Source organism: Theropithecus gelada, chromosome 7a (genome assembly GCF_003255815.1).
Source record: "Theropithecus gelada isolate Dixy chromosome 7a, Tgel_1.0, whole genome shotgun sequence".
NCBI lineage: Eukaryota > Metazoa > Chordata > Mammalia > Primates > Cercopithecidae > Theropithecus > Theropithecus gelada.
Genome location: NC_037674.1, coordinates 20,450,435 through 20,477,986, shown reverse-complemented (window position 1 = coordinate 20,477,986; position 27,552 = coordinate 20,450,435). Strand labels below are relative to the sequence as shown.

At 53.2% G+C, this 27,552-nt stretch overlaps 4 protein-coding genes across 7 annotated transcripts in view; 2 read left to right on the top strand and 2 right to left on the bottom strand.

The window, feature by feature from the left end:
• Window positions 1-5,066, bottom strand: part of DUOX1 (dual oxidase 1) — a 36,621-nt gene extending 31,555 nt beyond the window's left edge. Inside the window, exons 1-5 of one of the 2 annotated variants that reach the window (XM_025390102.1) lie at window positions 4,906-5,066; window positions 3,327-3,518; window positions 2,968-3,074; window positions 1,044-1,127; window positions 683-847 (exon numbers count right to left, since the gene is read on the bottom strand). In XM_025390102.1, coding sequence (XP_025245887.1) covers window positions 683-847; window positions 1,044-1,127; window positions 2,968-3,025 — 307 coding nt within the window. In that variant the 5' untranslated portion in view covers window positions 3,026-3,074; window positions 3,327-3,518; window positions 4,906-5,066. The remainder of the gene's footprint in view (window positions 1-682; window positions 848-1,043; window positions 1,128-2,967; window positions 3,075-3,326; window positions 3,519-4,905) is intronic. The other variant, XM_025390101.1, reaches the window with a different exon arrangement.
• Window positions 5,067-5,089: 23 nt separating this feature from the next.
• DUOXA1 (dual oxidase maturation factor 1) lies at window positions 5,090-17,716 on the top strand. Of its 2 annotated transcripts, XM_025389957.1 has the most exons (9): window positions 5,090-5,147; window positions 5,384-5,539; window positions 5,857-5,961; window positions 12,033-12,208; window positions 12,841-12,898; window positions 13,859-13,993; window positions 14,276-14,489; window positions 14,761-14,978; window positions 15,716-17,716. In XM_025389957.1, exons 4-9 carry the CDS (start codon window positions 12,062-12,064, stop codon window positions 15,973-15,975), a joined length of 1,032 nt encoding a protein of 343 aa, XP_025245742.1. In that variant the 5' UTR covers window positions 5,090-5,147; window positions 5,384-5,539; window positions 5,857-5,961; window positions 12,033-12,061; the 3' UTR covers window positions 15,976-17,716. The 2 variants fall into 2 exon arrangements, with proteins under 2 accessions (XP_025245742.1, XP_025245743.1); XM_025389958.1 differs by lacking the exons at window positions 5,090-5,147; window positions 13,859-13,993 and adding an exon at window positions 6,075-6,142.
• On the bottom strand, window positions 16,982-20,764 carry DUOXA2 (dual oxidase maturation factor 2). The gene is made up of 6 exons (XM_025389959.1): window positions 20,337-20,764; window positions 19,234-19,291; window positions 18,828-18,962; window positions 18,356-18,569; window positions 17,777-17,991; window positions 16,982-17,351 (listed from the first exon to the last, which is right to left on the bottom strand). The coding sequence occupies exons 1-6, from the start codon at window positions 20,481-20,483 to the stop codon at window positions 17,158-17,160; spliced, it is 963 nt and encodes a 320-aa protein (XP_025245744.1). The 5' UTR covers window positions 20,484-20,764; the 3' UTR covers window positions 16,982-17,157.
• Window positions 20,752-27,552, top strand: part of DUOX2 (dual oxidase 2) — a 21,366-nt gene continuing 14,565 nt past the window's right edge. The window contains exons 1-13 of one of the 2 annotated variants that reach the window (XM_025389955.1): window positions 20,752-21,118; window positions 21,667-21,750; window positions 22,022-22,111; window positions 22,380-22,544; window positions 23,140-23,327; window positions 23,527-23,728; window positions 23,835-24,001; window positions 24,410-24,470; window positions 24,599-24,695; window positions 25,143-25,233; window positions 25,503-25,605; window positions 26,176-26,339; window positions 26,906-27,081. In XM_025389955.1, the coding sequence (XP_025245740.1) occupies window positions 21,681-21,750; window positions 22,022-22,111; window positions 22,380-22,544; window positions 23,140-23,327; window positions 23,527-23,728; window positions 23,835-24,001; window positions 24,410-24,470; window positions 24,599-24,695; window positions 25,143-25,233; window positions 25,503-25,605; window positions 26,176-26,339; window positions 26,906-27,081 (1,574 nt within the window). In that variant the 5' untranslated portion in view covers window positions 20,752-21,118; window positions 21,667-21,680. Of the gene's footprint in view, window positions 21,119-21,666; window positions 21,755-22,021; window positions 22,112-22,379; window positions 22,545-23,139; window positions 23,328-23,526; window positions 23,729-23,834; window positions 24,002-24,409; window positions 24,471-24,598; window positions 24,696-25,142; window positions 25,234-25,502; window positions 25,606-26,175; window positions 26,340-26,905; window positions 27,082-27,552 lie in introns of those variants that run through there. The other variant, XM_025389954.1, reaches the window with a different exon arrangement.

The window sequence follows — 27,552 nt, the reverse complement described above, 5'->3', positions numbered from 1 at the left end:
GGGCAAGTCCAAGCCTTGACCTCAGGCACTCCCTCCCAGTCCTTTGTCTCTTCTGCCCCTCTGCGCCTACACCTGCTCCAAGCTGTTGTCCTTGACAGTTTGGCTTTCTCCTTGGTAACTGGGAGGTGCCCTGTGAGTGTGCCTAGGCAAAGGGGCTGGCAGCACCAGCTCCAACACGCTGCAGGAACTAGGCATTCCTGATGGGCCAGCCACCAACCCTCAGTCACTGGGGTCAAGCCACCCTAGCACCCCCACTTTGACTTCCCCTCAGTCCACTCTGCCAGAATCAGAACGCTGCCCTGAGCCTGTCCTAGAAGCCATGGGGCAATGCCTAAGAACAGGGTCCCATGGAGAGTCCCTCCCAGATTATTTTCATGTTTCTATCTCTGCCACCCTCTTACCCCTACCAACAACCCAACATGGAGGGATGTCCCCTTTCCCTAACCCCACCCCTCATCTTTCTGCGTGGGGCAGATTTCTGCCTCCCCAACCAGAGTTCACTTCAGCATGGATCCTCCCTCCACCTGCTTCTACCTCTACCATACCCCACTGCCCCCTCCACCTCTCACCCTCATCCCTCAGGCTCTCTGTCACTTCTCTCTCATCCTCTGACCCCTCTTCACATGCAGAGGTGTCCAGCCAACCCCACTGGCTTCCTTCCCCCAGAGGCTGAAGTTCTCACCAAAGAAGACCGCCAACACTGTGCGGTTTCGCAGGGAGGCCAGCCCTGCAGGGCCCCTCGAGATGGTGTTGCTAAGGTCTCGGGGATTGGGCAGGTGGGGTTCTCCCAAGGCCTGGTACACACCATCTGCATAGCTGGCTGGGACCAGGCGCTGCAGCCGGGAGCCTGGGGCAGGAGTGGTAAGGATAAGGATGAATCTTCAGAGGGCATTCTAGACCCCCTCTGTCCCAGGCTTCCCTCCATGTCATGGATCCTAAAACCTTGGAAATGGATGGCCTTTGCTGGTACTTGCCAGCTCTTGCCTCGCAGCAGCAGTACCCCCCTGGCCCTGGGGTTCTGTCCCCACTTGGCTCTCACTCACCTTTGCTGCCCCATCTGTGCTCCATGAGGTTGTTGTACCACCCATCAAATCGCTGCACCTCCCACGAAATGGGGTTCTGAGCTCCTGTGTGAGAATGGAGGGAAGGGGCAGCTGGGCAAGTCACTGCATGAGAGGACAGGCAGGCCTGCCGGATATGGGTGCTGTGAGCCTGGCACTTGGAGCAGCAGAAAGTGGATACTTGGAGTGGATGTGAGAGGTAGGGTACAGAGGGAAAAACCAGGGCAAAGCGTGTCCAAACTCAAGCCAGATCTTTAAGTCGCTCAGTGGGGGAGACATGGCAGGGAGCCAAAAAGTAGTGGCGCAGGGTGCAGTGTGTGCTGACAGATGGCCTCAGAGAGGGAGAGGGGGCTGGAGGAGAGCAGTGGCGGTGGGCAGTAGGATGCAGAGGACTTTACTCCCCTCAAACTTCAGTTCCCTGAGGGGACACAACAGGACAGAATCCATCCCCAGTCCTAAGACACCACACAGAGCAAGAGCTAGCCACACTCCACACCCGAGAAGGACATGCCATTCTGTGACCCATCCCTGGGCAGGGTCAGTGTGGTGAGGGGACTAGTCCTCTCTGGCTGAGCAGAGCCCAGGGCAGGGGTGTGGTGTTGCTACTGCTTTTTTCCCCAGTTTCTTGGGTAGGACCAGGGACTGGACTGGTGATATGGATGACTTTGCCCCTTCTCTGGGGCATCTTGTTCCCCACACAATTCCTCCTCTTGATCCTGTCGTACTCTCCAAAATGAGGGTCCAGGAGGGAGCACTCAGCTGCTGGGCAAAGAACTAAGGAATGAGGGATAGAGGGAAGATCCAGAATGGATCATGGAATCGGGGATGGAGCAGGGATCTTTCTGATCAGTAGATCAGATGGCCGGCCTGATTCTTTCCCCCAAACTAGGAGTCTATAGGCCTGGGGCTTCCTCTCTGCTCACCTCAGAGAACAGACACACACATTTGCACACTCACTCAGCAGAGAGTTAGGGGGGAACATGACTTAGAGCCTTATGCTTGAGCAAAGAACCCAGCTAAGGGTCCAAGACTTTGGGCAGGGTCACACATGTGATCTCTAAAATAAAATGAGCCTGTCGCACATAAAGGAGCGAGACTTTGCAGGACAGTACAGGGAAAGTGCCTCTTGGGGATAAGAGGTGAGAGCTGAGGGAGAAAAGGAAAATCCAAACCAAGGAAAGAAGAGGGCTGGAAGGAGTGTGGAGGTGAGCAGCTCTGGCAAGGGAGAAGTTGTAGGGAAGGTGTCACCATCCTGTTACCTCCAGCCAAGACAGATCCTTCTACAAGTTTTCTCTGCTTTCTGCTTTTGCATCTCCCATCCCCAGTGATCAGAGACTTGATCTTTTAAATTTAACTTGTGGCACTGTAAGCCCACTTCCCTCCACAGAGATCCGGACTACAGAGAGCAGCCTCAGATTCCAGCAAGAAACTGTCCACTGAAGGCAGCAACATGAAACTCTTGTGGAAGACATTGCCTTTGTCTTTGATCATAATGTTTAAAAATATTGATGACTCCCTTTCAGCTTTGGGTCCAATCTGATCCCAAGATCCTTTATTGTCTTGTGTGTCTAATCAATCTTTTCCTATTTTGAGTCAGAGGCCCTCACTTTATGGAAAACAAGAGAAGACAGAGGAGAGAGAAAGGGCCCCCAAACTGTAAGAATAAAATAGAAAGTGCTGATAGCAGCTGAAGGCTCCCTAATTCTGTGTATTTGAGGATAATTTTCATTCCATTATCCATCCATTTCTTCAACAGCTAGAAATGGGCAACTCTCACTTGCAGGGCACTGTGTCAGCTAGAGACTAAGGACACAGATGAATATCACACAGATCTTGTCCTTGGGGAGCCCAGAGGATGCTGGGTTCCTCTGCTCCTAACCATGCTTCTCCTCCAATCTGTACTCACCCACAGGGGTCCATGCCCCAACCAGAAGTGTCCATGCTAGAGCCAGGCAGAAGACCATGATGAAAATAATAGGGGCTCAGGGATTAGAATGTCCCAAAATGGAGACCCTAGAAAAAGGACAGAGAATGAGCCCCAGCTACTCAAAAGAATCAGGTCAAGGACTCTGTAGGCCTCTGTGAATCAAGGCCTGGGGCTGGGCCAAGGTCACAGTAGGTAGCAAAGTTCAAGAGACTCACTCTTTCCCAAAATTCTTTAATTCATTCAGCAAATACTTCATGAGCACCACTACAAACCAGCCACTGACATAGACACTGGAGATTAAATGATGAAAAAAACAAACAGAAATCCCTGGTACATACCTTCATGGACTTTACCTTCTAAGATTAGTTGGAAAACCCTGCTTTGGCCCAGCACTCCACAGAGTGTATTCCTTGTACAGAGCCCTGGTTGGGGATCAGGAGACTAGGCTGAGGTCTCAGTGCTGCTCCCAGTCCACTGTGGGATCTTAGATAAATCACTTCTCCAATCTGATCCTTGGTTTCCTCTTCCAGCTATGGGAGCAAATATGCCTGAACTGTTTACTTCTCAGCGTGGTTACCAGAATCAGATGTGAGAATGAGGTTGAATTCAAAGCACGAAAAGTGACAGGTGTTGTGCAAATGTGATATAGAGAGGGTAGGCAGGAACTTGGCTCCTTTGGTTGGATCCAGAAGGGATGCACTACGAGGTGCTCATGTATTTAGTGCAAGCTTCCTGCTCTCTCTCTCCACCCAGAGTCAACAGGGAAACAGAAGCAGCAGAGGACTCAGGCTGGGACTCCTGAGTGGAGCAAGGAGTACCTAAAGCCAGTGAAGACCTCCTAAAGGCAACCTGGGGATTGGGGATAGGATAGAGGAAGAAAGGAGCTCAGGGAAAGCCTCATCCCCAGCCAAACATCAGGGTTCCTGGATGGGTTGTCTAGAGGAGAGAACCCAGGGAATGACCTCATCCCTACTCCATCTCCTGTTAAATGAAAAAACCTAGGCCCTGCCATAACCGGAAAGCTCAGTATCACCTGCTGCATGTCACAGAATCTGTCCAGGTGCTGGCCTTTTAATAGTGAGTGAAGAGCTGGGCTCTGGATGGTTGAAACTGTAAAGCTGGATATACTGAAGTAGCCACAGCGGTCCTTCCCTGATCCCAAGATATCCTTACCCCCCTACCCCCTGGCCCCGCCACCATGTCTTCAGGATCCTGGGCCCCAACGCTAATGTACCACTCAGCCCTTAAGGGCATGAAATGGGCTTTCAGACCAGGCTGTGTGGGGATGAGCTGAAGAAGAAGGTGGACATGCTTAATCACCACTCCTTGTGGGTGGGTTGCCCTTAATGATTTACAAAACGACGGGGCAGTAACTTCTCAACAACCTTGACAGGAAGGCACAACCCCAGGACAGGGCAGTGAAGCCCCAGGCAGAGCCAGCGGCAGAACCAGAGAGAGAACACAGGCCTGCCTGTTCTTGCCCCACATGGCCGCTTTTCCAGCCTGAAGCCCTAGAGTGGTGACCCTGGTGGCCCTGAGGTGGGAGGAAGATGGTTCAAGGCCATCTTGGTCCCAAGGGAGGGCTGAGGGGGAAAGCTTGGATCCTAAAGCCCAAAGCTCCCTCCCTGGTATGTTGTGCTGGTGCCAGGAGAAGAACCCGTAGGCCCAGGCAAACTAGGCCACCCAACATTCCCAGGTCCCAAAGAACCCAGTCTCTCGAAACCTTGATTGGGCAGAGGACAGGCCCTAACAGGGCCCCTTTTAACCTTAAGATAAGATCGGAGGCGCAAGGGGCTAGCATTCCCCTTCCTTCCATAACGTGGAGGAGTGGCGGCTCCCCCACCCACCCTGCCCTTGGAGCTCCCTCCCCTGGAGCGCCCAGGCCCGCGGGCCGGGAAAACCCCTGCCCGATCTGACCTGCGGCCACGGCGTCACCGGAGCCCGGGACTGCAACTTGGCTCCGGCTTGGCTCCCAGCTGGGCCCGCGGAGCCCTCTCTCGTCCGGTGCCTCTCCAACTCTGCGCCGGGACGGGCGGGGCTGGGGGTGAGGAAGCGACGGCGCGGCCCGGCTCAGCCACAGGGCGGGGCTCAGCGAGGCGGGATGGAGGCTGGCGCCGGGGAACCCGCGGAGGTGCTTCCAGGAGACCGCAGCGCGCGAGGTGAGACGGCGAGAGCTCGCGGGGCGCAGGTAGAGACGTTCCGTCGGTGCTGAAGGCCCGGCTAGTGCGGTTGTGTGGGCGGCGAAAAAAGCAAGTCCGCCTTCACAAGTCCCACGCGGCTGGAGAGAGGGTGGGAGGCGGAGAGGGTATGGGGAGGGGAGACGCTCCTCAAATCCCCTCGACACCGTCGGGTCTGGGCTCCAAGTCCGAGACCATCGATCACCTGCCGCCCATAGACCAGGCGAGGCGTCAAAGCAAGTCACCCATCCGACCTAAACCCCTCTAAGAGCCTGGGGTCACGTGTCCCTCCGGGGATCCTCGTGAGATCTCGGGGGTCCCACCGCCCTGCGAGCCGCGCCGGCGCCCCGCCAGACCCGGAACTGCGTCTCTAGGTTTGCGCTGGAGCTGCTGGGATTGCTGGGTATGGGTAGGGGGCGCAGAGGAGGAGGGGGATTGGAGGGACTGCTGCGGAGCTGGCAGACCCCGGCACTACGGTCCTGGCGCACCCAGCCTGTTCTGTACTAGGCCGGGAGAGGGAGGCGGCGCCGCAGAGCCTCGGTGCAGTCTGAGAAGTTTGGGAGTGACTTGAAGAGTGACTGGAAGCACCCCAGACCCGGTTTGTCCGGTCACAGCCGGGTCCTTACGTGAGTTAGGAGAGGAGTGGGGGTCGGACAGGAGCCCCCACTGAGAGTAAGGTGTTTGTTCACAGAACGTCGGGACCTGGTTCCCTCTTTACTCACATCCCTGGGGGCGCTTCGTGTGAGGTTCCACGGGAGAAGGCGAGAGGCGCAGGCGGCCACACACAGAGGCGAAGGTAGGGAACAGTGGTCCGGATGTGGGTGGTGGGGGATGCGGCTGCTTAGCACTCTGCGGTCCAGGTGATTTTGGAGGGGGTCTTGAAGTGCTTGCTCCCACCCTGGCACCTAGGGCTACACTTCCAGCTTTCATCCAGACAAAGTTCAGATCAAGTGGGAGTTCTTCAAAGAGAGAGTTTGGTAAGAAACTGGGGAGGCAAGGAAAACCTCTTAAGGCCATAAGTGCCACAAAGATATACATCGAATCATCATCCCAGTTTAACTCGAGTCTGGATAGTTTGGCTTGCATAATTCTGCACCCTTGAATTCCTTAGCCACATTCAATCCACTTTTCAGATCTTGTTCCATTTTTCCACTTAACTCCTACTTTTGTGCAACAACACACATATACATTCATACACACATACACACAGACCCTTTCCTTGAAGAGGAAAGTCTAGGACATCAGTTCCTGACAGGGTCCCCATGGCTAACCACAGCTGTAAACGTTTAATGGGGTCTACCCCACTCAGAGAAAAAAGCATCACATTGCAGTAGCTGTGCATTACCAGTCAGAGGTCTTGGCAACTCCAGCCATGTCACCCACTCCCTGCTTGTGGAGAATTAGTGGCCCTTACTCTATGGGTTCCAGCAGATGGGGGAGGTGGGCAGGGGGGAAACTTCAAGAAGAAAGTCCTGTCAGGCTACAAGAGAGGCCACAGGACACTAGCACATAACTTTGAATGATGAAGGCTGGAGGTTGTTCTAGGCTGAGTTTTCTTAAAGATTGTAACTTTATGTTTTACTCACCCCTTATACACACATAGGAACTCCACTTCAACCTGTGGTAGGTAAGGATTGGGTAACTGTGTCTATAATAAGATTGAGCATAATGAAGTCTTCAGTACATAAAGGGAGCCCAGAAAGGGAGGATAGTTCCTCCTCCTCCCTAGGCCAGGTGAGATAGGAGGACCCTAAAGTATGGGAAGCTCCCCCCACCCCATGAGAAAGCATCCCAATTTTGTCACACGGGTCACTGATGAAGTACACAGGTGTCTATATTACTGAGAATGACAGAGTCTGGGTGGTTTTTGTGTCTGTGTCTTTGTTTATCTAAATTTGTAGGTGTATGTTTGACTATCTTGTGTCTGTTTATTTATAATTTATATCAATGTACACAGTGCATACATCCTAGTCATGGTGGTGAGGTAGGGGAGGAGTGGGTCAAGTTAATATTGATATGAGATTTTCTCACATTAAAACTAATTCTACTGTCAGACGTTACTTGACAAGCCAGGAAGAAAGATGTTCCCCAGGGAAACAAGCTTTGTAGGAAAAGCAGGACTGCTGGGTGTGGGGTCTTCTCATTTCACTCCCACCTCTTCATGCATAAGCCCTGTTAGCTTAATAATGAAAACCAAATTAGGGTCGGGGTCATGAAAAATTAACTTTAAATTAGGCAATGCAAATAAAGGAGGACCTAAATTATGAAACTGAACAAGAAGAAATTCAGAAAGGCAAATTTCATTTACCAATGGTCTTTTCGCTTCTGTCATCTTTAATAAATATGACATTTTGTATTTTTTTAAAATAGAGATGGGGTTTCACTGTGGTCTCAATCTCCTGACCTCATGATCCACCCGCCTCAGCCTCCCGAAGTGTTGGGATTACAAGCATGAGCCACCGCTCCCCGCCTAAATATGACATTTTGGAGAATTGGAAATAAGTTAACGTTGTTCTTCTATACTTAAAATACAAAAAGCCTTTTGTTAGTGTTTATTTTAAGCATATGTTAATAGAGATGAAACGTTCTTGTAAATTTTTTTATAACCTCCCTTTAAAATAAATGCAGGAATAATATTTAAACCTGACCAAAATACATTATATTATCTCTTATTCACATATATTAAAAATACTCCTTTTTGAATTCCAGCATATAACACGTGTTCTTGCTGTTAGCCTCACTTTATCTTCCTATCTTATTAGCCAACATATTTTACATTTTATAGGCCTTCCTCCTATGGACTTTTATTTAAAAATATAGTAGCTTCAGTCTAAATGTCATAAATAAAGAATTCTTAGGTCAGTGAACATCTGCTTTAAAATAAATATCACTATCACATATTTTATAAAAGAATTTAATTCATGAATTCTTAGTTACTCATTTCAGCTAAGATTGAGATGTATGTTTCTGATTCAATTAAACACGAAAATTTGTGTCTGGGTCTTTATTAGTCTTGGAGACTCTAACTATTGGAAGAGGCTTTCTGAGAATTTTAAGAAATTACTAAAAGTTGACAGAATTAGTCAAATCCCAGTCCTTAGCTCTGTATTGGTGATACTCAGTTAATATTGACTTATAAGTATAGGGCAGGGTGATAAGGGAGCATAGCTCCCCCTTGTGTGCAAAATCAGAAGAAGTCACCTATGGGGAGAGGAACTCATATTTATTCATTTGATCCAGAGACTGATCAGTATACTCTACATGCAGGGGATGCAAAGATGGAAAGATTAAATCTCTGCCCTCAAGGAGATTACAGCCTAATTGGGAGACAGATGTTCAGACAATTAGAGTACAATGTAATCATTGTTATCATGAAGGCATGTTCAAAATGCAATCAGAATGTTCCAAGTGGGAACCTCTACAGTGGCCCAGTGGCATCAGAGGAAACTTCACAGAGGAGGTAACACAAGCTGAGACTTGAAGGGTGAAAAGGCATTTGCCAAGAGAGTGAGTGCATTCCAGGCAGAGGAAATAGCATATCCAAAGGTACTGAAGGCTTGAAAGAGCATGTCAGATTCAGGGAGAGGCCAGTCATTCATATGGCTATAAATTAGGCTGGGCAAACGATGGAGAGAGTATAGGTGGGACCAGGTTATAAAGCACTTTCTATGGGATAGGAAGAAGATGAGATTTTAGCCAGAGCAGAGAAGTGAAATGATTATATTTGCTTATTAGAAAAAAATGATTCTGGAACCAGGTAAGAGAGGATGCGCCTGGGTTAGGGCAGAGGCAGTACAGAAGGAAATGCATGGATAGTTTCAAGAAATATTTAGGAGGTAAGATGGTTCAGGTGTCTGGCTTATTTGATTGACCAGTGGTGATGTTGCCAAACATACAAAGACAATAGAATAAAAAGCAGGGCAGAGACAATGAATTCCATTTGAGGGGCTGTTAAATTTGAGGCATCAAGGGAACATCCAAGTGAAAATGTCCACAGGGTGATTGGCCCTTTTGAGTTTGGAGCTCAGGTAGGAGGGCTACCTGAAGACATTTGAGAACCATCAGCCATGGGAATGGATGAGATTGCCCAGGGAATCGGGAATACTGCTAAAAGAAGAGAGCCACCACAGATTCCTGGGGAGCATCAACATTTAACAGGGGGGAAAAGGAACTAGTAGAGGAGCCACAAAGAGATGGCCAAAAGCAGGAGCCCCTGGAGAACATGGTGTGATGGAACTGCAAGGAGGTAAAGTTTGAGGAAAGGGGACATGGTCTGCAGTGTCAAAGACCACAGAGAGGTCAAGAAGCATGAAAAGTGAAAACTGCCCCTTGGATTTAACACTTAGTGACCTGATGGAGAAGACAGGGAGGAGGAAAAGTCAAGACTGTGATAGGTTGAAGAGATAAGGCAGTGGAAATGCCAATATACACTGTTTTTTTTTTCAAAAGCCTGGCTGTGACAGGAATAAAGTAGGATGGTAGCTGGAGGGGACTAAGAAGATCAAGGGAGAAGGTTCTTTCTCTGTGTGTTCTTAAGGTGGGAAAAATGTCAGTATACCCTTGAGAGAAGGAGCCAGCAGAGAAAAAGAAGCGGGACACTATGAAGGGAGGGGGGACAACGGATGATAAAGGTGATGGAGAAGGCAGGCATGAATGGCTAGAGCCCAGGAGGATGGATTCGCAGAATAGGAAAGAAGAGAGACACCTATTCCTCAGGGATGGGAGAGTTGAATAGTTAAGAAAAAGCAAAAAAGTTTGTGTTAAAACTGACACTCAGGGGTTAAGTTACTTGCCCAAAAGACACGATTAGAAGTTAAAACTGTCTTTCTGTCTCTTTGACTGACACCATGCTACTCCCACAGACAGCACAAGAAGGTGGCCAGCTTAGAAGGAGAGAGGAAGGCTGGAGCTAGAGCATATTAGGAGAATCCCAGCATTAGAACTAAAAGGGACCTGGAGATTATGAAATCCATTTACAGATGAAGAGACCAGGGACTCAAGAAGTTGTTGCTTACCTGTCTGATATCACAATATTAGTAAAGAACTGAAACTAGTCCCAGAATGGATTCCAGCTCAGGGTTCTCTTCAAAAAAGATTGGAGAGGCCGGGCACGGTGGTTTATGCCTGTAATCCCAGCACTTTGGGAGGCCGAGGAGGGTGGATTGCTTGAGGTCAGGAGTTCAAGACCAGCCTGACCAACATGGCAAAACCCGTCTCTGCTAAAAAAAAACTTAAAAATTAGCTGGGTGTGATGGTGCGCGCCTGTAATCCCAGCTACTCAGGTGACTGAGGCATGAAAATTGCTTGATTCTGGGAGGCGGAGGTTGCAGTGAACCAAGATCGTGCCACTGCACTCCAGCCTGGGTGACAGAGCAAGACTCTGTCTCAAACCAACAAACGAAAAACACTATGAAGCTTAAGAACTTAATAAAAAATTTAAATGTACTCCGTTTTTTATTTACTTAAAATAAAAAGAAAGATTGGAGAAAGAGATAAATGGAGTAATGAAATGCCCCCTCTTTCCCCACTTGGGAGCTTATTTGTTTCCAGTACCATTCTTAGCACTTGATATACACAATCTCATTTCATGCTCACAATGATGCTTACCAGATAGACATTATTATCTCAAATTTTTAATAAAACTGGGTGTCTGTAGAGGTCAAGTGACTTGCAAGAGGCAGAGGCAGAGGCAGAATTCAAATCTTTTGGGGCTACTTGACTCCCAAGCTCATTCTTTCATTATAACATTTAATAAGACAATGTGTGGTCAGACTACATTATGGAGCCTTCTGGGCAAACTGAAACCCCGGTACAGATCACACTGCAGGAAACGAGGAAAACTGGGATCATTGACTCTAAGATGCATTTTTTTTCCCACATTTTGACATCTCTGAAATTAGGTATATCTCACCAGCAATGGTGGCCATGGTTTAATGGGCAAGACTTTTTTCCCCCTTTATTTGTGCTACAATAGTAGTGTGTCATGCAATGCATTCTGTCTGAGATTTAACTAAACACATTAAGTTCAGGTACCATTTTCCCAATATCCTGCAGAGGAACAAATAAGAGTCAAACAAGTTCTCAGATCAGGGGACAGGCAGAGAAGACCACAGCTAGGGTTTGAGCTGAAACTTGGCCTGGGAATTTGAATCAAAGAGAAGGGCCAATATTGATAATGTGTGGAATAGAAGGACATCTGGCCCCAGCACTGCCTGATAGAGGATAGGTGCCCCTTCAGTGCTTATTTAGGTGAACTCAGTGAAGCTCAACTGTTCTGCAGTTACCAGAACAAGAGCCGGGGTGCTTGAGAAAGCTGGACAGACCTCTGTGGGCAGTGCCCGGTCTGGAACTCAGTGATGTGGCTGGATTATATACTCAGCATAGAGCTGCCTGGCCTTTGTTCCTTTGGGGACTGAGGAAGAAAGCCAATCTTTTTGTAATCTGTACTATCTTTTACCTTATGCCTTCACCTGATAGTAAATATAGCTCCTTTTATGTTCTGTGATCTATCTGTGCTAGGGGCCTGAAGGAGAGAGAAGAGAATTTTATTTCTTGAGACAGACCCAGAAGAAACAGAGAAGCCTCAAGGGTGGTGGTAGCACTGATTTATGGAACCTGGGGGTTAGGAGAGGAGAATGGGGCAACAGAGACTGATGGCAAAGACCCTCATTCTGTCACCTAAAAGATGGGGAGATGGATGGCTGAGCGGCAGTGGAACAGCAGTAATAGCAGAGTCTGATGATGCACAAAATGTGAGCTCCAGAGAAGAGAAACCTAGTGTGGCTCATTCTGTGCTGTATCTCCGGCACTAAAAACAGTGCCAGGTGCATTGAGGGCATGCAATAAATGTCTGTTGTTGTTGTACAGCATTGCCTCCCCTGCACAACCTCACCAAGATGGCTGCTTTGGGACACACATTCCCCTTCTATGCTGGCCCCAAGCCAACCTTCCCAGTGGACACCACTTCGGCCACCATCATCATGATCTTTCTGACTGCACTGGCCACTTTCATCGTCATTCTGCCTGGCATTCGGGGAAAGACGGTGAGAAACCCAGTCCTGGAGACCCCAGCCCAGAGAGACCTCAGCCTCAGGCTGAGGAGTCCAGAGTCTCTGACTACAACCAGACTAAGGAAGGAGACCCCAGTGTGGAGAAAGCATCACCACCATCCCAGGCAGAGAGCCCCCCATTCATTGATTCAACAGTTTTTATTGAGCGCTGGTGCTGCATGGTGGCTCATGCCTGTAATCCCAGCACTTTGGGAGGCTGAGGTGGGAGGATTGCTTGAGCCTAGGAGTTCGAGGCCAGCCTGGCTTTATAGTATAGACCTCATCTCTTAAAAAAAAAAAAAAAAAAATTAGCTGGGCATCGTGGTGTGCATCTGTAGTCCCAGATACTTGGGAGGCTGAGATGGGAGGATCACTTGAGTGACTGCAGTGATTTGAGATCGCATCACTGCACTCCAGCCTGGGCAACAGAGTGAGATCCTGTCTCAAATAAATAAATAAATAAATAAATAAATAAATAAGCACTTACTACATGCCAGACACCCTGATTTCAATTGACCAAGTGATCTCAGCTTTAGAATTCCCACCCCTCCCCCAAGTCTGGAAACAGGAAGGGTAGATGTGGAAGGAGGGCACTCCTTCCTTAACCCACCCACCTTGTGACTCAGAGGCTGTTCTGGCTGCTGCGGGTGGTGACCGGCTTATTCATCGGGGCTGCGATCCTGGGTGAGTGCGAAGTGCAACTGACTTGGGCAGCTGCCTCCATCCCTTCAACTCCCTCAGCAGCCTGCCTCTCCTCTCCTTGTTTCCCCACAGCGGTGGGCCCTTGCTTCAAGGTGGCTTCCAGACCCTGCCCATACGCCTCTGTCACCATGGCCTTATCTCCTCACTCTTACCCTTGCCTGGAGAGGTGTCATCCTGGGAAACAAACTGGATGCATCTCCTCAACCTTCCTAACACTTTTATTCAGGGGGGAAAGGAGGTCAAAATGAATGTCTGTGGGGAGAGGGCCCCAGAGAGGAAGGGAGGAAATGGGAAAGGGTGGTTTGCTTTGGTTTGGTGATTAGGCAAATAGAAGAGATGAAAGTCTCCGTGAGGCCAGGCATGGTGGCTCATGCCTGGAATCCCAGCACTTTGGGAGGCTGAGGCGGGTAGACCACCTGAGGTCAGGAGTTCAAGATCAGCCTGCCAACATGGTGAAACCCCATCTCTACTAAAAATGCAAAAATTAGCTGGGCGTGATGGCAGGCACCTGTAATCCCAGCTACTCGGGAGGCTGAGGCAGGAGAATTGCTTGAACCCGGGAGGCAGAGGTTGCAGTGAGCTGAGATCATGCCATTGCACTCCAGCCTGGGAGACAGAGCAAGACTCCGTCTCAAAGAAAGTCTGTGTTGAAGCTATCTGCTTTTGCCTTGCCTGGCATGGTTTAGGTTCATGCTTCCTTCCCAGCTCCCTGAGTGACTCTCCCTAGAGCAGGGAGAAAGGGAGGGAAGAGGTAAACAGAATGTGGCCAAGGGAAATCCCACATATGGTTGGCAGACTTACCATGAGCCAGACCCTGGCTAGTTAACAGGTATCCAATTATGACCAAAACAGACATGGACCCCTTGTAGTTCTCCTTCGGACTCTAACCTAGTAATGCCCAGACCTCTCTGAGTTCCCATATGTCCAACTCCCCAACCACAGCTGTGAATTTCAGTTCTGAGTGGTCTGTGGGCCAGGTCAGCACCAACACATCATACAAGGCCTTCAGTTCTGCGTGGATCAGCGCTGATATTGGGCTGCAGGTCGGGCTGGGTGGAGTCAACATCACGCTCACAGGTGAGGGAGGGCTCTTACCTGTGAGGGAGGGGAAGGCTCTGCTGTCTTTGGGATCTATGTTTGGTGTGGTCCAAAGAGCTATAGGTTGCCTGGCACTGGGGCTGGGAGGATGTGTGAGGTGGGAGGTCAGAGGCATGGTAGGAAGGGAAGTTCAGGGCCTTGGAAGCTGCTTTCTCTCAGTTGAGACCACTTCCTGTCCCTCTGCCCAGTGTGAGTGAGTCCCTACCTAGGCCCCACTCTGGCCCTTGGGTTCCTGCTGAGCACAGCTGCCTTGTGCCCCAGGGACCCCCATGCAGCAGCTGAATGAGACCATCAATTACAACGAGGAGTTCACCTGGCGCCTGGGCGAGAACTATGCTGAGGAGTATACAAAGGCTATGGAGAAGGGGCTGCCAGACCCTGTGCTGTACCTAGCGGAGAAGTTCACTCCAAGAAGCCCATGTGGCTTGTACCGCCAGTACCACCTAGCGGGGCACTACGCCTCGGCCATGCTGTGGTGAGGATGGGAAGGGGACGGGGTGGAGGCCCTGGTAGCCTAGATTCAGGAACAGGGTTTCTCCCCATCTCTCCTCCGCTCCCGTGCGTATCTCAGGTGGGGTGGCCTGGCACCAGTCACCACAGTGCTGCCTTGGGAAGTCCGTGGGAAGGAATCCCCACCTCATATCTTTGGGTCACTCTTGGGTCCCTGAGCCTCCACCTGGGCCCGACCAGGTTCACCAGCAGGTAGAAGTACCCGGGCCAGTCCTCACTGGGTCCTGGCTCTCCAGGGTGGCGTTCCTCTGCTGGCTGCTGGCCAATGTGATGCTCTCCATGCCTGTGCTGGTATACGGTGGCTACATGCTATTGGCCACGGGCATCTTCCAGCTGTTGGCTCTGCTCTTCTTCTCCATGGCCACATCACTCACCCCGCCATGTCCCCTGCACCTGGGCGCTTCTGTGCTGCATACTCACCATGGGCCTGCCTTCTGGATCACATTGACCACAGGTAAGACCCAGCCCTAAAGACAAGCACTGGAAGGCTCAAGCCCAGGGAGGGAGGGCCTGGGGGCATCATGTTGGTGGAGTTGAGGGTCTGCTCCTGGGGGCCAGGATGGCTTTGCCCTCGTTAAAGCCCCGCCCTCTTGTATCTCTTATCTCCTGATTTTCTCTCCCCAGTGCCACTTCCCCTCCCTCCTCAGAGATGCCCACTCCCTTGTATCTTCTCTGTCTCTGTCATCCCCTAACTCTCTTCACCCAGCAGCTTCTAAAATCTTCCAACCCCCTGTCCCCTCTTGCTTCCTCCAAATACCCTTCTCTGGGTCCCCATTCTTACACCCTTCTCTGACCTGCCTTACACAGCCCTAAATTGTCCTGCAGTCTTATCCTCCTCTCCTGTCTCACTGTCTACTCCCTCATGTGCCTCCTCATGCCTCCTCCTCTGTGCCCTGCCCTTCCCCAGGGTTTTTTTCTTTTCTCCCCCTATTTTCAGAGTTCTCTCTCTCCCCCTTTCTCTCTCTCTCTCCCGGGATATAACAGAAGGAGCACTGGGCTTGGAGTCTGGAAACTCAGGACAACAGAGCTACACCAGCCACATGCCCCTCAGCCAGTCTCCTCTCTGAGCCCAAGTTGCCCTGAAGCAGGGGCTGCAGGCTTCCCTTAGAGTTGTTCTGACACTCCCAGGGGAAGATGTCCTCGGGGGGTGTTACTAGCACTAAAGTGGACAACTGTTGCCCTCGTCTCCAGGATTGCTGTGTGTGCTGCTGGGCCTGGCTATGGTGGTGGCCCACAGGATGCAGCCTCACAGGCTGAAGGCTTTCTTCAACCAGAGTGTTGATGAAGACCCCATGCTGGAGTGGAGTCCTGAGGAAGGTGGACTCCTGAGCCCCCACTACCGGTCCATGGCCGACAGTCCTGAGCCCCAGGACATTCCCCTATCAGAGGCTTCCTCCACCAAGGCATACTGTAAGGAGGCACACCCCGAAGATCCTGACTGTGCTCTATAACATTCCTCCCCGTGGAGGCCACCTAGACTTCCAGTCTTGTTCCAAACCTCATTGGAGCCCCATAAAACCAGCAGAACTGCCCTCAGCGTGGCTGGTACCAGACCCCCAGCACCAATCTACAGACGGAATAGAAAAAGGAGGCTCTACATACTGATGTTAAAAAACAAAACAAAAGAAAAAGCCCTAAGGGGCTGAAGAGATGCTGGGCCTGTCCATAAAGCCTGTTGCCATGATAAGGCCAAGCAGGGGCTCTCTCGTCTCTGCACAGCAACCCAGCCTTTCCGTGATGCCTTGCCTCTTCAAGATGCTATTCACTGAAACCTAACTTCACCGCCATAACACCGGCAGTGTGGGGGTTACATATGATTCTCCTATGGTTTCCTCTCATCCCTTGGCACCTCTTGTTTTCCTTTTTCCTGGGTTCCTTTTGTTCTTCCTTTACTTCCTCAGCTTGTGTGGCCTCTTGGTACAATGAAAGACAGCACTGGAAAGGAGAGGACACCAAACTTCTCATCCTAGGTCTAACATTAACCAACTATGCCACATTCTCTTTGAGCTTTAGTTCCCAAATTTGCTAAATAAGATTGCAGGACTTGCCAAGAATCTCGGGATTTATATTTCTATGCCTTGCTGACACCTGCCTTGGCCCTCAGACACCACCTCACAAGAAGTCAGGTGGGAAGTTAGTGAATCAACTCCAAAACACTATTCCTTCCCACCCCACTCAGCTGGGCTAGCTGAGTAGCGTCCAGGACAGGGAGTGGGTGACCTGCCTCATCACTGCCACCTAACGTCCACCTGGGGTGGCTCGGAAAGATGCTGTCTCTGGTAGGGTCCCACTGGCCTCACTAGAGGGCACCCCTATTACTCTGGAGTCTCTAGACGCAGAGAATCCGGTTTCACAGCACAGCGGAGAGTGTACTAGGCTGTCTCTAGCCCAGGGAAGCTCCTGAGGGCGTGGGATCCCGGAGCGGAGAAGTCATGAAAATTAGTGGGGAAAAAAAAGTTTTTAAAAAACAAAAGAAAAAAGTTTATTTACAGCTCTCCCCAGGAGACTTTCCCTGGTGCCTGCGGATGTCGGAGGCCTAGCGCCAGCTGCGCGCAGTGCCCTTCCCGGAGCTCTCCTGCTTCCCGGCCTGCCAGGTCCCAGGTCCCGGGGAAGGAGTCCAGATTGGGTCCCCCTCACAGGTTAGTGGTGATGAATTTTAAGTCCGGGAGCGCGGCCTGCTTGTGCGGTGGGTTGCCGAGGATAAGAGGTGAGCCCCCTTTTGCCTGGCTGCAGTCCTCCGGGCTTTGGTCCAGAAGGGTGCGAAGAGCGCTGGGCCGAACATGGTGGAGACTCACCACCGCCCCTCCGAGGAAGAGGCACAGGATGCCTGTGGCGGCGGGGACGGAAAGAAAGGAAGGCATGTGGAGTCAGGGCTATGTTGCCTAGGCTGGTCTCGAACTCCTGGCCTCAAGCGACCTTCCTGCCTTGACCTCCCAAAGTGCTGGCATTACAGGCTTGAGCCACCATGCCGGGGCCCTCTTCAATCTTTTGGAGCCTACCCCTTGTATTACCTCCCCGGGCCCTACACACACCTCTAATCTGGATTACATGAAACACGGCAAGACACCCACCCTTTCTAAGACCCCCTCTTTTCATCTGTAAAATGGTCATAACAGTGCCTGTTTCTGTGAACTATTGAGAGGGGCAAATCAGATAATAGATGTGAATTCATTCTGTAAACTGGAAAGTGCACACCGGGTATGAATCCTGTCCCCACCCTTAGCCCCCAGGGCCCATTCCCTCGGTCCTCACCGGTTGCCAGCGTGACCCAGAAGGCGGCTCCATATTGAGCGGTGAGCACAGCGGAGCCTAGGCGGAGCGGGCAGAGCGGCACGCTGGAGATGGAGGCGAAGGCGAAGATCCCGAAGAGCGCGAAGGCTCCAGTGGTCAGCAGTGCCAGGCCTCCGTAGAGCGGGGCCGGCGTGGAGAGCAGCACGTTGGAGAGCAGCCAGAAGCAGAATGCCACCCTGCCGGGGAGTGGGGGGACCGGCCGTGAGCCGGCTTCTCCCAGCCCCTGGAGTTCCCAGAGCCTCGCGCCCCTTTGTCCCTACCCCAGCGCCAAAGCCACGGGCTGGGATGGCAGCGGCGCAGGGGAATTCCCCGGGGGAGAAGCGTGCTCCCGAGGTCCAGGCGGTGGATGGAGTCTCTCCGGATTCCGATGGTCTGTGCAGACCTCGTGGATCTTCTAACCCCCGAGGCTGTCATGCCCACCCCGAGCGCGTCGGGTCTGGCTGCAGCTGCTCAGTGCCTCCGAGGTCTGCATCCTCCCGCTCACACGGCCCAGCTCCCGGCACACACACACATGCACACAGCCTTCCCTCCAGCGCTTACCACAGCGTGGCCGAGGCGTAGTGTCCCGCCAGGTGGTACTGGTGGTACAGGCCGCAAGGGCTACTCGGTGTGAACTTCTCCGCCAGGTAGAGCACAGGGTTCGGCAGCCCCTTCTCCAGCGCGTTCGCGTACTCCGCGGCGTAATTCTCTCTCAGACGCCAGGTGAACTGCTCGTTGTAGTCAATGGTCTCGTTCAGCTGATGCACTGGGGTCCCTGTGGGGTGTGGCGGGCTCATGGGGCTGCGCGCGGTCGGAGACCTCGCAACTAAGCGGATTCAGACAGGAAAGTGGGAGTGTGGCGCTCTCGGCGGGAGAAATGGGTTCGGTAGTGGTTGGAGAAAACGCAAATCCACGAGGACCACAAGCTATTTGAGCTTGTGGGATGTGACAGGCCCTCCAGCTATCCCTGACACACTCTCCTAACCAGGGGATCTCCCAGCCCCAGGAGTTTATTTAGCCCCAGCCCCCTCACCTGTGAGTGTAATATTAATGCCCTCCAGGCCCACGAGCAGACCCACACGGGCTGTAACGCGCGCTGCACTGAAGGCTTTGTAGGATGTGTTGGTGTTCACTCTACCCACGAACCATTCTGCACTGAAGTGCACAGCTGTAGGGAAGGGCACACAGTGGGGTGGGGGAAAGAGGGTGGGAAAATGGAATTAGGGAGTGGTGATGGGAGGTGGGGCATTGTAGAGAAATGGGGACTTAGAGGTCCAATGTAGTTGCATGGTAAGGGCCAAAAAGTGGGCCCTAGAAGGAGCTGGAGAGTGGGAAGAAGGAGCAGAAAACCAACCCCAGTTCCCTATTGTCCCAGGTGCCCTCTGCCCACCTCCTTTGTCACCCTGGTCCTCTCCCCTTGGGCTGCACCACACACTCACCCACGATTTCTGCGCCTATGAACAGACTGAGCAGAACTCTCACCAACCAAAACCAGCGCTGCAGGAATAGGCACCGGGTCAGGCCTGAGCCCTGCCCAACCACAGTCCCCAAGACCACCCTTGACCCCACTTCACCTGGATCTTTAGTTATATCCAGACCTTTGAGACTAATGTTAGGCGAGCTTTTCCTGCAAGTCCCTCTGGGCTACTGGCATTTCTAATATTTTGTGACCATGCACTTTCACCTCCCTAGCCCCATTTCCCATCTACCCTAACAGTGCCTCCCCCTACTCCCACTTCCTGGCACTCTTCCACCACCTTCACTCCCCCAGCTGTCTGGCGCCTGGTCCTGGTTCTGTCTCCTGGTCCAGTCACTGCTTGGTGAGGCTCAGTGAGTCCAGAAGTGCTAGGCATGCAGGGGTCACCTCCCTCAGAAGAGGGAGGCCACAGGGCCTGGTCTCCAAGTGGAGGAGGTGGGAATGCAGATACTCCTAGGTGCACCAGTCCAGGGAAACCCACACAGATTAAGATGCGGAAAAGCTAGGTCCTACCAGAACTGAAAAATGCACAACCTAGGTTCTGGGAGAGGGGGAAAGTCTAAGACAATGCACCCAGTTGGCTCTAACTTCTAATCCAAGGTGGGAGTCTCAGTCCTTAGGATAGGGCACCCGTACACATGCGTCTCAACCCAGTGCAAAGGGGAACACCGCAGTCTGAGCTGCTGGCATCTGTCCTTTTGGTCTGAAGGTCATCACCCACGGGATGGGATGAGAGTGCAGCTTTAGTCCTGGGAGAGGTGGGAGACCCTCCAGTACATGAAGCCTAGACTCTGCCTCAGAATGACTGGACTGAGCGCCCATTCTCTGCAGCAGTCTTCCCAATGACCCAGCTGGGGTCCTTCTCCAGGATGTCCTGGATGGGGAGCTGTGCCTGTCCTTGGAAAGGGGTGCTTGCTGCACCAGACTCCTGATTTCGTTCCACCTGAGCCTCAGTTCGACTATTCATGGAGGCTTTTGTACAGTCTTACCTGTTCTGGGTCCCTCAGGAGACAATCTGCCCATGAACCTTCCCCCACTCTACCTGAGCTAGGAGGACACCCTTACCGAGTGGCCACGGATCCCCGGCAGGATGAGCAGGAAGCTTGCTGCTAAAGCCAAAAACACTAGAATAACGATGAGCAGTGGAACGCTGAAGCCTGCGGCATGCCGGGACTGGGGGTAAAAAGGCAGTACCCCGTTCCACAGGGTCATGCTGTACGCTGGCCGTGAGCTGCACGCAGAGGGGCAGGCAAGCCAGCCAGGTGGGGCTACCTGGACGCGGGAGAGCGCCTCCTTGGCGTTTCTTCGCGTACAAGGCCGGGATCCAGTGGGCTGGTGAAGTCAGTTCTGCACCTCTCCGCTCAGGAAGCGTGGAGGTGGGCTGCTCTCAACGCTCTGGGGTTGGTACCGAGAGAGATGTTCTAGTCGGCGAACGAAACTACTTCTCACTGTCTGTAGCCGTTACTTTCCTGGCTCTGCGGGTTCGCCCTGAGTTTGGAAGTCGCGCGGGACCCCTTTTATAGTAGCGTGGGCGGCGTGCCGCAGGGGTGTCCCAGCCCAGCGGCTGGTCAGAGCGGGAAGAGGTTATGCAAATAAGGGCCCCACCTCCGCAGCAGGAGGGTGAGCCCTGAGTCCAGATGCTCACACTCGGCGCAGGTCTGTCCTGAGCAGACACCCACACAGTGGCGAGACCAAGGACCCAGAGAGAAAAGCCACAGTGCAGCCGGGGTGGCTGAGGATCGGCGGAGCTGGATGAGTGAGGTTCGTGAAGGCAAGAAGCAGAGCACAGAAGCAAAGATTTTAAGAGGAAAGAAGACATCTGAAGGCAACACCACCCTAAACCACAGGTTAGATCAGCGTTTAGGACCTGACGTTAGCCCTCGCCCATCATGCACGGGCGTTCATTGCAGAAGGGGAGTTTACTGGGGAAGGGGGGATTCATTGTGGAAGGGTGCTGCAGGTCCCTAGCTCCCAACTCAGTAACCTCTTTCCCTTGCCGGACTCCTGGAGGAGAAGCGGAGCCTGAGGGATTGGGGGCGGGGGTCTGGGTGGTGGAGGTGAGACATTAGAGACATTGAGCGCACCCTGGGAGGCTGGACCAGTCCTGCCCTGGACTGACATGCCCCAGAAGACTCCTGCCCATTGGGTTTCTATGGTCGGGGGTTAACTCTGATGGGGTGGCCAATGGGGAAGTGTCAATGCCTCCAGAGCTGCCGATTGTCCTGTAAAGAGTGGCGTTTGGCCCTCGGTGATGCTTCTAACAGCTACTTTTCAGAAGTGGAAACAGCTGGCGTTCCTCCTCCAGTGCTGGCTGTAGGAACAAGAGGGGAGGGACAGAGGACGCCCTAACAGTGGCCTTCCCATACCACCTACCACCCCCACCCTCACCCCGCAGGCTGCAGGGCTGGCATGCTCCGTGCAAGACCAGAGACACTGATGCTCCTAGGAGCTCTTCTGACTGGACCCCTGGATCCAGCGGGCAAGTATCAGGCTCCTCTAGCGGCGGGGGTGTTCCCCAGGATCCCCTGGGAGGTGGGGAGGAGAGAGGTGCGGCAAGCGGCTCCCTGAGTGAGACTGGAAGGTCATTTCGCCGCGCAGCTCAGCGGGATGGGAAACTTCTCAGTGCGGCCGGACACTTGGGTCCCGTTAGGGGCGCTCCCTGAGCTGGGGAAGGACTGGCCAAGGCCTTTGTTGCCAGGGAGGGGTAGCTGGGAGCGTAGTGCTGAAGCGGCCCTTCTCTGTGCCCACAGGCAGTCAGGACGCACTCTCACTGCCCTGGGAAGTGCAGCGTTATGACGGCTGGTTTAACAACCTGAGGCATCACGAGCGTGGCGCTGTTGGTGCGTTTTGCGGGCTCGGGTGTGCTGGGGCCGCGGCTCGCGAAGGTCAGGGGCGCGGGAGGCCCTGAGAGGAGAATATGCGGGGAACACGCGCCCAGCAGCTCCGCTGCCTACGCAGCGCACTCTTACGCGCTCCTGGGCCCAAGAGACCCTTGCGAGAAGGTTCTGTCAGTGAAGGGGGATGGGGGTTGAGGGAGGCTTAGGGCGAGGTTTGGGTGATCCTTGGGGATGGAGTGCTTAGACAGAGCCCCACTCCCTGCCTCCGCAGGCTGCCGGTTGCAGCGCCGAGTACCAGCCAATTACGCCGACGGTGTGTATCAGGCTCTGCAGGAGCCGCAGCTGCCCAACCCGCGCCGGCTCAGCAATGCAGCCACACGCGGCATAGCTGGGCTGCCGTCGCTCCGCAACCGCACCGTACTGGGGGTCTTCTTTGGTGAGGGCAAAGGGGGAGACCAGTGGGGTTGATCTGGCGCTCTGCTCAGCCTTGGGGAGGGGCCAGATCCCCTCTGCGAGTCCACAGGAGACCCATCCAAGACTCCCAACCACTTCCTCTCTCTCTAAGCAGCACTTCAAGACTGCCTTCATCTCGGAGAGATTTGGGATGTTGATACAGAGATATTCACTCCCCTTTCTCTTACGCCTTACTCCAAACTAGGGGTGTCACTGGACCCCCATTATGGCTCTTGGGAACTGAGCTCCCCAGCCACCGCTCTCCTCACCATGTGTTTGTAACCATCTTACCTCTCCCTAGCCCAGAGGGAGGAGGACTGACTTGGGGTACTCCTACATAAATTATATCATTTTGATTCTCACAACAGCTTTATGAATTGGATAGGAAGGGAACTCACTATAGTCTCACTTTGCAGATTAGAAAATTGAGGCTCCCTGGGGCTAACCTGCAGAGCTGGTGGTGGAGCTGGCGCTGGGACCTCTGTCTTTTGGCACCTGAGGACCCTTGGAGGCCGCCCAGGCCGTGGGGAGAGCGCGATTTGGACGGTTTGTCACCTATTTGCACCCCATGCCCGCAGGCTACCATGTTCTTTCCGACGTGGTGAGCGTGGAAACGCCCGGCTGCCCCGCCGAGTTCCTCAACATCCGCATCCCGGCCGGAGACCCCGTGTTCGACCCCGACCAGCGCGGGGACGTGGTGCTGCCCTTCCAGAGGAGCCGCTGGGACCCCAAGACCGGACGGAGCCCCAGCAACCCCCGAGACCTGGTGAGGAGGGGAAGGCGGCGGGAAGGGGCCGCACCCCAGTCGGCTGGGACCCAGGCTGCGGGCCTGGCAGGGCCTGGCGGGGAGGGGCGCCCACTTCCCAGCCGCGGACAACCGCCAGGCCCCGGCCTTCCCTGGCCTGCCGCCGCCCACCCCCTCCTCGCCCCCTTACACCCCATCTCACCCGCCGCGTGCCCCGCAGACCAACCAGGTGACGGGCTGGCTGGACGGCAGCGCCATCTATGGCTCCTCGCACTCCTGGAGCGACGCGCTGCGGAGCTTCTCCGGGGGACAGCTGGCGTCAGGGCCCGACCCCGCCTTCCCCCGAGACTCGCAGAAGCCCCTGCTAATGTGGGCGGCGCCCGACCCCGCCACCGGACAGAGCGGGCCCAGGGGGCTGTACGGTGAGGCCGCCAGGGCGGGACAGGACCGGCTGGGGGTCTGCGAGTGTGGGCTCCCCCGATCACGCTACCGCTCATCTCTTCCCCTGCGCCCCCACGTCGGATGCAGCCTTCGGGGCGGAGCGAGGGAACCGGGAGCCCTTCCTGCAGGCGCTGGGTCTGCTCTGGTTCCGCTATCACAACCTGTGCGCGCAGAGGCTGGCCCGCCAGCACCCAGACTGGGGGGACGAGGAGCTGTTCCAGCACGCGCGCAAGAGGGTCATCGCCACCTACCAGGTCAGCCGTCCGCGCCCCGCGACGTCTCCCCTCCCGCGAGCAAGTCCACGGGAGACTCCGCTGCCCCACGGAGCTCCCCATCTGTGGACAACTTCCACCCAGAAACCCCTCCCCAGACAGCGAGGTCTAGGGAAGCCCCAGTAAATGATAGGGAGGCACAGCGCTGTTTATAGGAGAAATCTGGCTGGTGATTATTATTTATCACCTCCCAACTCCCCCCCCCCCGCTCCCCCAAATCCCCTGGTTCCTTGAGGAGGCAGGCCTCACACCGCTCATGTTTGAGTTGCTTCTCCCATGACTGACCCTGCCTGGTCCTCATCTCCACCTGGAAGCCGTCCTTGGGCTCAGACCCTTCCAGGCCCCGCCCCATCCAACTGGAGCCTCCCCTCGCCTCTCTCTGCCCCTCAGAACATCGCTGTGTATGAGTGGCTGCCCAGCTTCCTGCAGAAAACACCCCCGGAGTATACAGGTGAGGGAGTGGGGGGTGGGAGGACACCTGTGTTGAGAATCCTGAGGGGATAGGAGACAGGTGGGTGTGATGGGAGGATGTGGAGGCAAGGAGCCTATCTCCCTATCATCTCCATCTCCTTCCTGCAGGATACCGTCCTTTCCTAGACCCCAGCATCTCCCCGGAATTTGTGGTGGCCTCTGAGCAGTTCTTCTCTACCATGGTGCCCCCTGGCGTCTACATGAGGTGAGGGAGGGGCTGGCAGAGAGGGGGCATCACACCAAGAAAGGTGCAGAATGAACTGCCTTGGAGGCTGGGGCCTTTCACACTCCTTTGCAGTTTCACTGGAGAATGGGAAGCAAAAATCTGGGGCCCTGAAACAGAACCCTGGGGTAAGATGTGTGGGCTTAGTAGGGAAATCCCCCCAGCTCTCCTAAGGGCTGAAATTTGGTTGCTGGGTGTAGGATTTGTCCAGCAGCTGAGTCATTCCCTTCCCTCCTCTCTCCACCCTACCTGGACTAGGAGCGCACACTATCTTCAGTAAACACACATTGCCAAATGTCTGCCATGTTCAAGGAAGTTCCTGGGCTGCTGCTCAATCCTATGAACCCCCACTGAGTCCCTCAGCCCACTCAATCCCATCCTTGACTCTTCTCTGAATTCCCTCATCACATCCTTTGTTCTCCATTTCAGAAATGCCAGCTGTCATTTCCGGAAGGTCCTGAACAAGGGTTTTCAAAGCTCCCAAGCTCTCAGGGTCTGCAACAACTACTGGATTCGGGAGGTCAGACTGGGGTCAGGGTCATGGGAAGATGGGTCAAGGTCAGTCTTCACACAGGCTGGGAAAAGCAACAATCCCAGTTCTTGGGTGTTGCTACCCCAGGTTCATGGGAGATGAAGGATAGAGGAAATTATCCGGGGACAACAGCTCAAGAGAGTCTGGAACTGGCCAAGGGCTCTTTGTCCTGGGGTACTAAAGTGGCCCAGGCTGAGAGAGACTGGGTTTTGGGTAGGGGCCCTAGAGCCTATCTTGAGTGCATTGTTTACTTCCAGAACCCCAATCTGAACAGTACCCAGGAGGTGAATGAGCTGCTGCTGGGAATGGCCTCCCAGATTTCGGAGCTGGAGGACAGGATAGTGGTTGAAGATCTGAGGGGTGAGCTCAGAGCCAGAAGGGGTGGATGGTAAGGGGCCAGGAAGCCTGAGGATCCTTCTGGGTTCATCAACAGCAGAACTAGGGCACCCACGATGCAGGAACACAGATACAAACAGAGATTTCAAGGAGTCATAAGAAGAAAATGAACTTTGAACTTTTTTTTTTTTTTTTTGCTTAATTTACAGTTTTGTGTTGCTTTTATTTTAAATTAACTGTGAGTATTGATGGGGGGGTGGTACCACAATCTCTTTGGTGCTTAGTTAGGTCTCTAAATTTTTTCATTCAGCCCTGTCTTGAAATTAGGGAGGCATAGGACAGGGTATTTACTGCTTGGTGACTAGAACAGTCTTGAGTCTTAGAGGAGGGGTTTTACTGGAAAAACTGGCCCTGATCACATATAGTGACACTGTGTGGTCACCACACAATGGTCAGCATGGGCACAGATCTCATGTGGATCGCTGGGGGTAGCCAGGAAGGAAGAACCATAGTGCTAATAGCTGGATACAAGGCTGCAGGGCAAAAAAGGGTGGAGAGGACAAAGCCCAAAGTCTGGTCTTCTCTCCTCTTCAGATTACTGGCCTGGCCCTGGCAAATTCTCCCGTACAGACTATGTGGCCAGCAGCATCCAGCGTGGCCGAGATATGGGGCTGCCCAGCTATAGCCAGGCCCTGCTGGCCTTTGGGCTGGACATCCCAAGGAACTGGAGTGATCTCAACCCTAATATGGACCCCCAGGTCAGGAATACTAATGATAATAATGGCAGCTCAAGCTTTCCTATGGCAATATTGTTCCAAACCTTTACATATGTTGACTCATTTAGTCTACATAATAATATCATAAGGTACATATAATCATTTTCCCCATTTTACTGATGACATAGTTGGTAAATGGTAGAGGCAGGACTTAAATTCAGCCATATGATTCCAGAATCTATTCCTAACCACTGCATTGTACCATTCCTGCAGGGTGGCTTCTGGGTTGGGTGCCATTGTCCTGTTGCTGCAGGGTCCCACTCCAAGGGCTGGGTGCCCCTGAAGCTGCTAATCATTGAGGTCAGGCAGGCTGGTGATAGTCACAGGATACACTCCTCGGGCACCTGACCACGGTCTTACCATGGGTAGGGACACACTGATCCTTCCACCAGACTTGTCCTGCCTGAGGGGGCTTGCCTAGGAAGAGGAAATCAGGCCTGAGCAGCAAGCCAGGCAGTTGCTGGGGTCCTGTGTCCCAGGGATGGGGCAACAGTGGCTGCCCTCCTCAGCAAACACATACTCACCCCTTATCTTCTGTGGTGCCCCAGGTGCTGAAGGCCACAGCTGCCCTGTACAACCAGGACCTATCCCAGCTAGAGCTGCTCCCTGGGGGGCTCCTGGAGAGCCATGGGGACCCTGGACCCCTGTTCAGCGCCATTGTCCTTGACCAGTTTGTACGTCTGCGGGATGGTGACCGCTACTGGTTTGAGAACACCAGAAATGGGTAAGGCTTGCCTGGGTCCCCACCTCAGATTCCTCCTCAGCCTGGGCCCTAGACCTTCTGTCTGGCCTTAGACAGCCCTTATGAGCCCTTGATTCCTAGTCAGTCCACCACACCCTTCCTAACCCCTCTGGGTCTCTTTTTCTTTTCTTTTCTCTTTCTTTCTTTTTCTTTCTTTCTTTCTTTTCTTTTTTTTTTTTTTTTTTTTGAGACAGAGTCTAACTTTGTCACCCAGGCTGGAGTGCAGTTGTGTGATCTTGGCTCAATGCAACATCCACCTCCCAGGTTCAAGTGAGTCTCCTGCCTCAGCCTCCTGAGTAGCTGGAATTACAGGCATGCACCAACATGCCCAGCTACTTTTTTTTTTTTTTCAGTAGAGACGGGGGTTTCACCATGCTGGTCAGGCTGGTCTCGAACTCCTGACCTCAAGTGATCCACTCCACTCACCTTGGCCTCCCAAGTGTTGGGATTACA

Coding starts and splice junctions, on each gene's coding strand:
- DUOXA1 (XM_025389957.1), top strand. CDS start 12,062: ATGGCTGCTTTGGGACACACATTCCCCTTCTATGCTGGCCCCAAGCCA. Junction 12,209..12,840: donor CTGGCATTCGGGGAAAGACG/GTGAGAAACCCA, acceptor CTTGTGACTCAG/AGGCTGTTCTGGCTGCTGCG. Junction 13,994..14,275: donor AGTCAACATCACGCTCACAG/GTGAGGGAGGGC, acceptor CTTGTGCCCCAG/GGACCCCCATGCAGCAGCTG.
- DUOXA2 (XM_025389959.1), bottom strand. CDS start 20,483: ATGACCCTGTGGAACGGGGTACTGCCTTTTTACCCCCAGTCCCGGCAT. Junction 19,292..20,336: donor CGGGGATCCGTGGCCACTCG/GTAAGGGTGTCC, acceptor CTATTCCTGCAG/CGCTGGTTTTGGTTGGTGAG. Junction 18,963..19,233: donor CATAGGCGCAGAAATCGTGG/GTGAGTGTGTGG, acceptor CCTTCCCTACAG/CTGTGCACTTCAGTGCAGAA.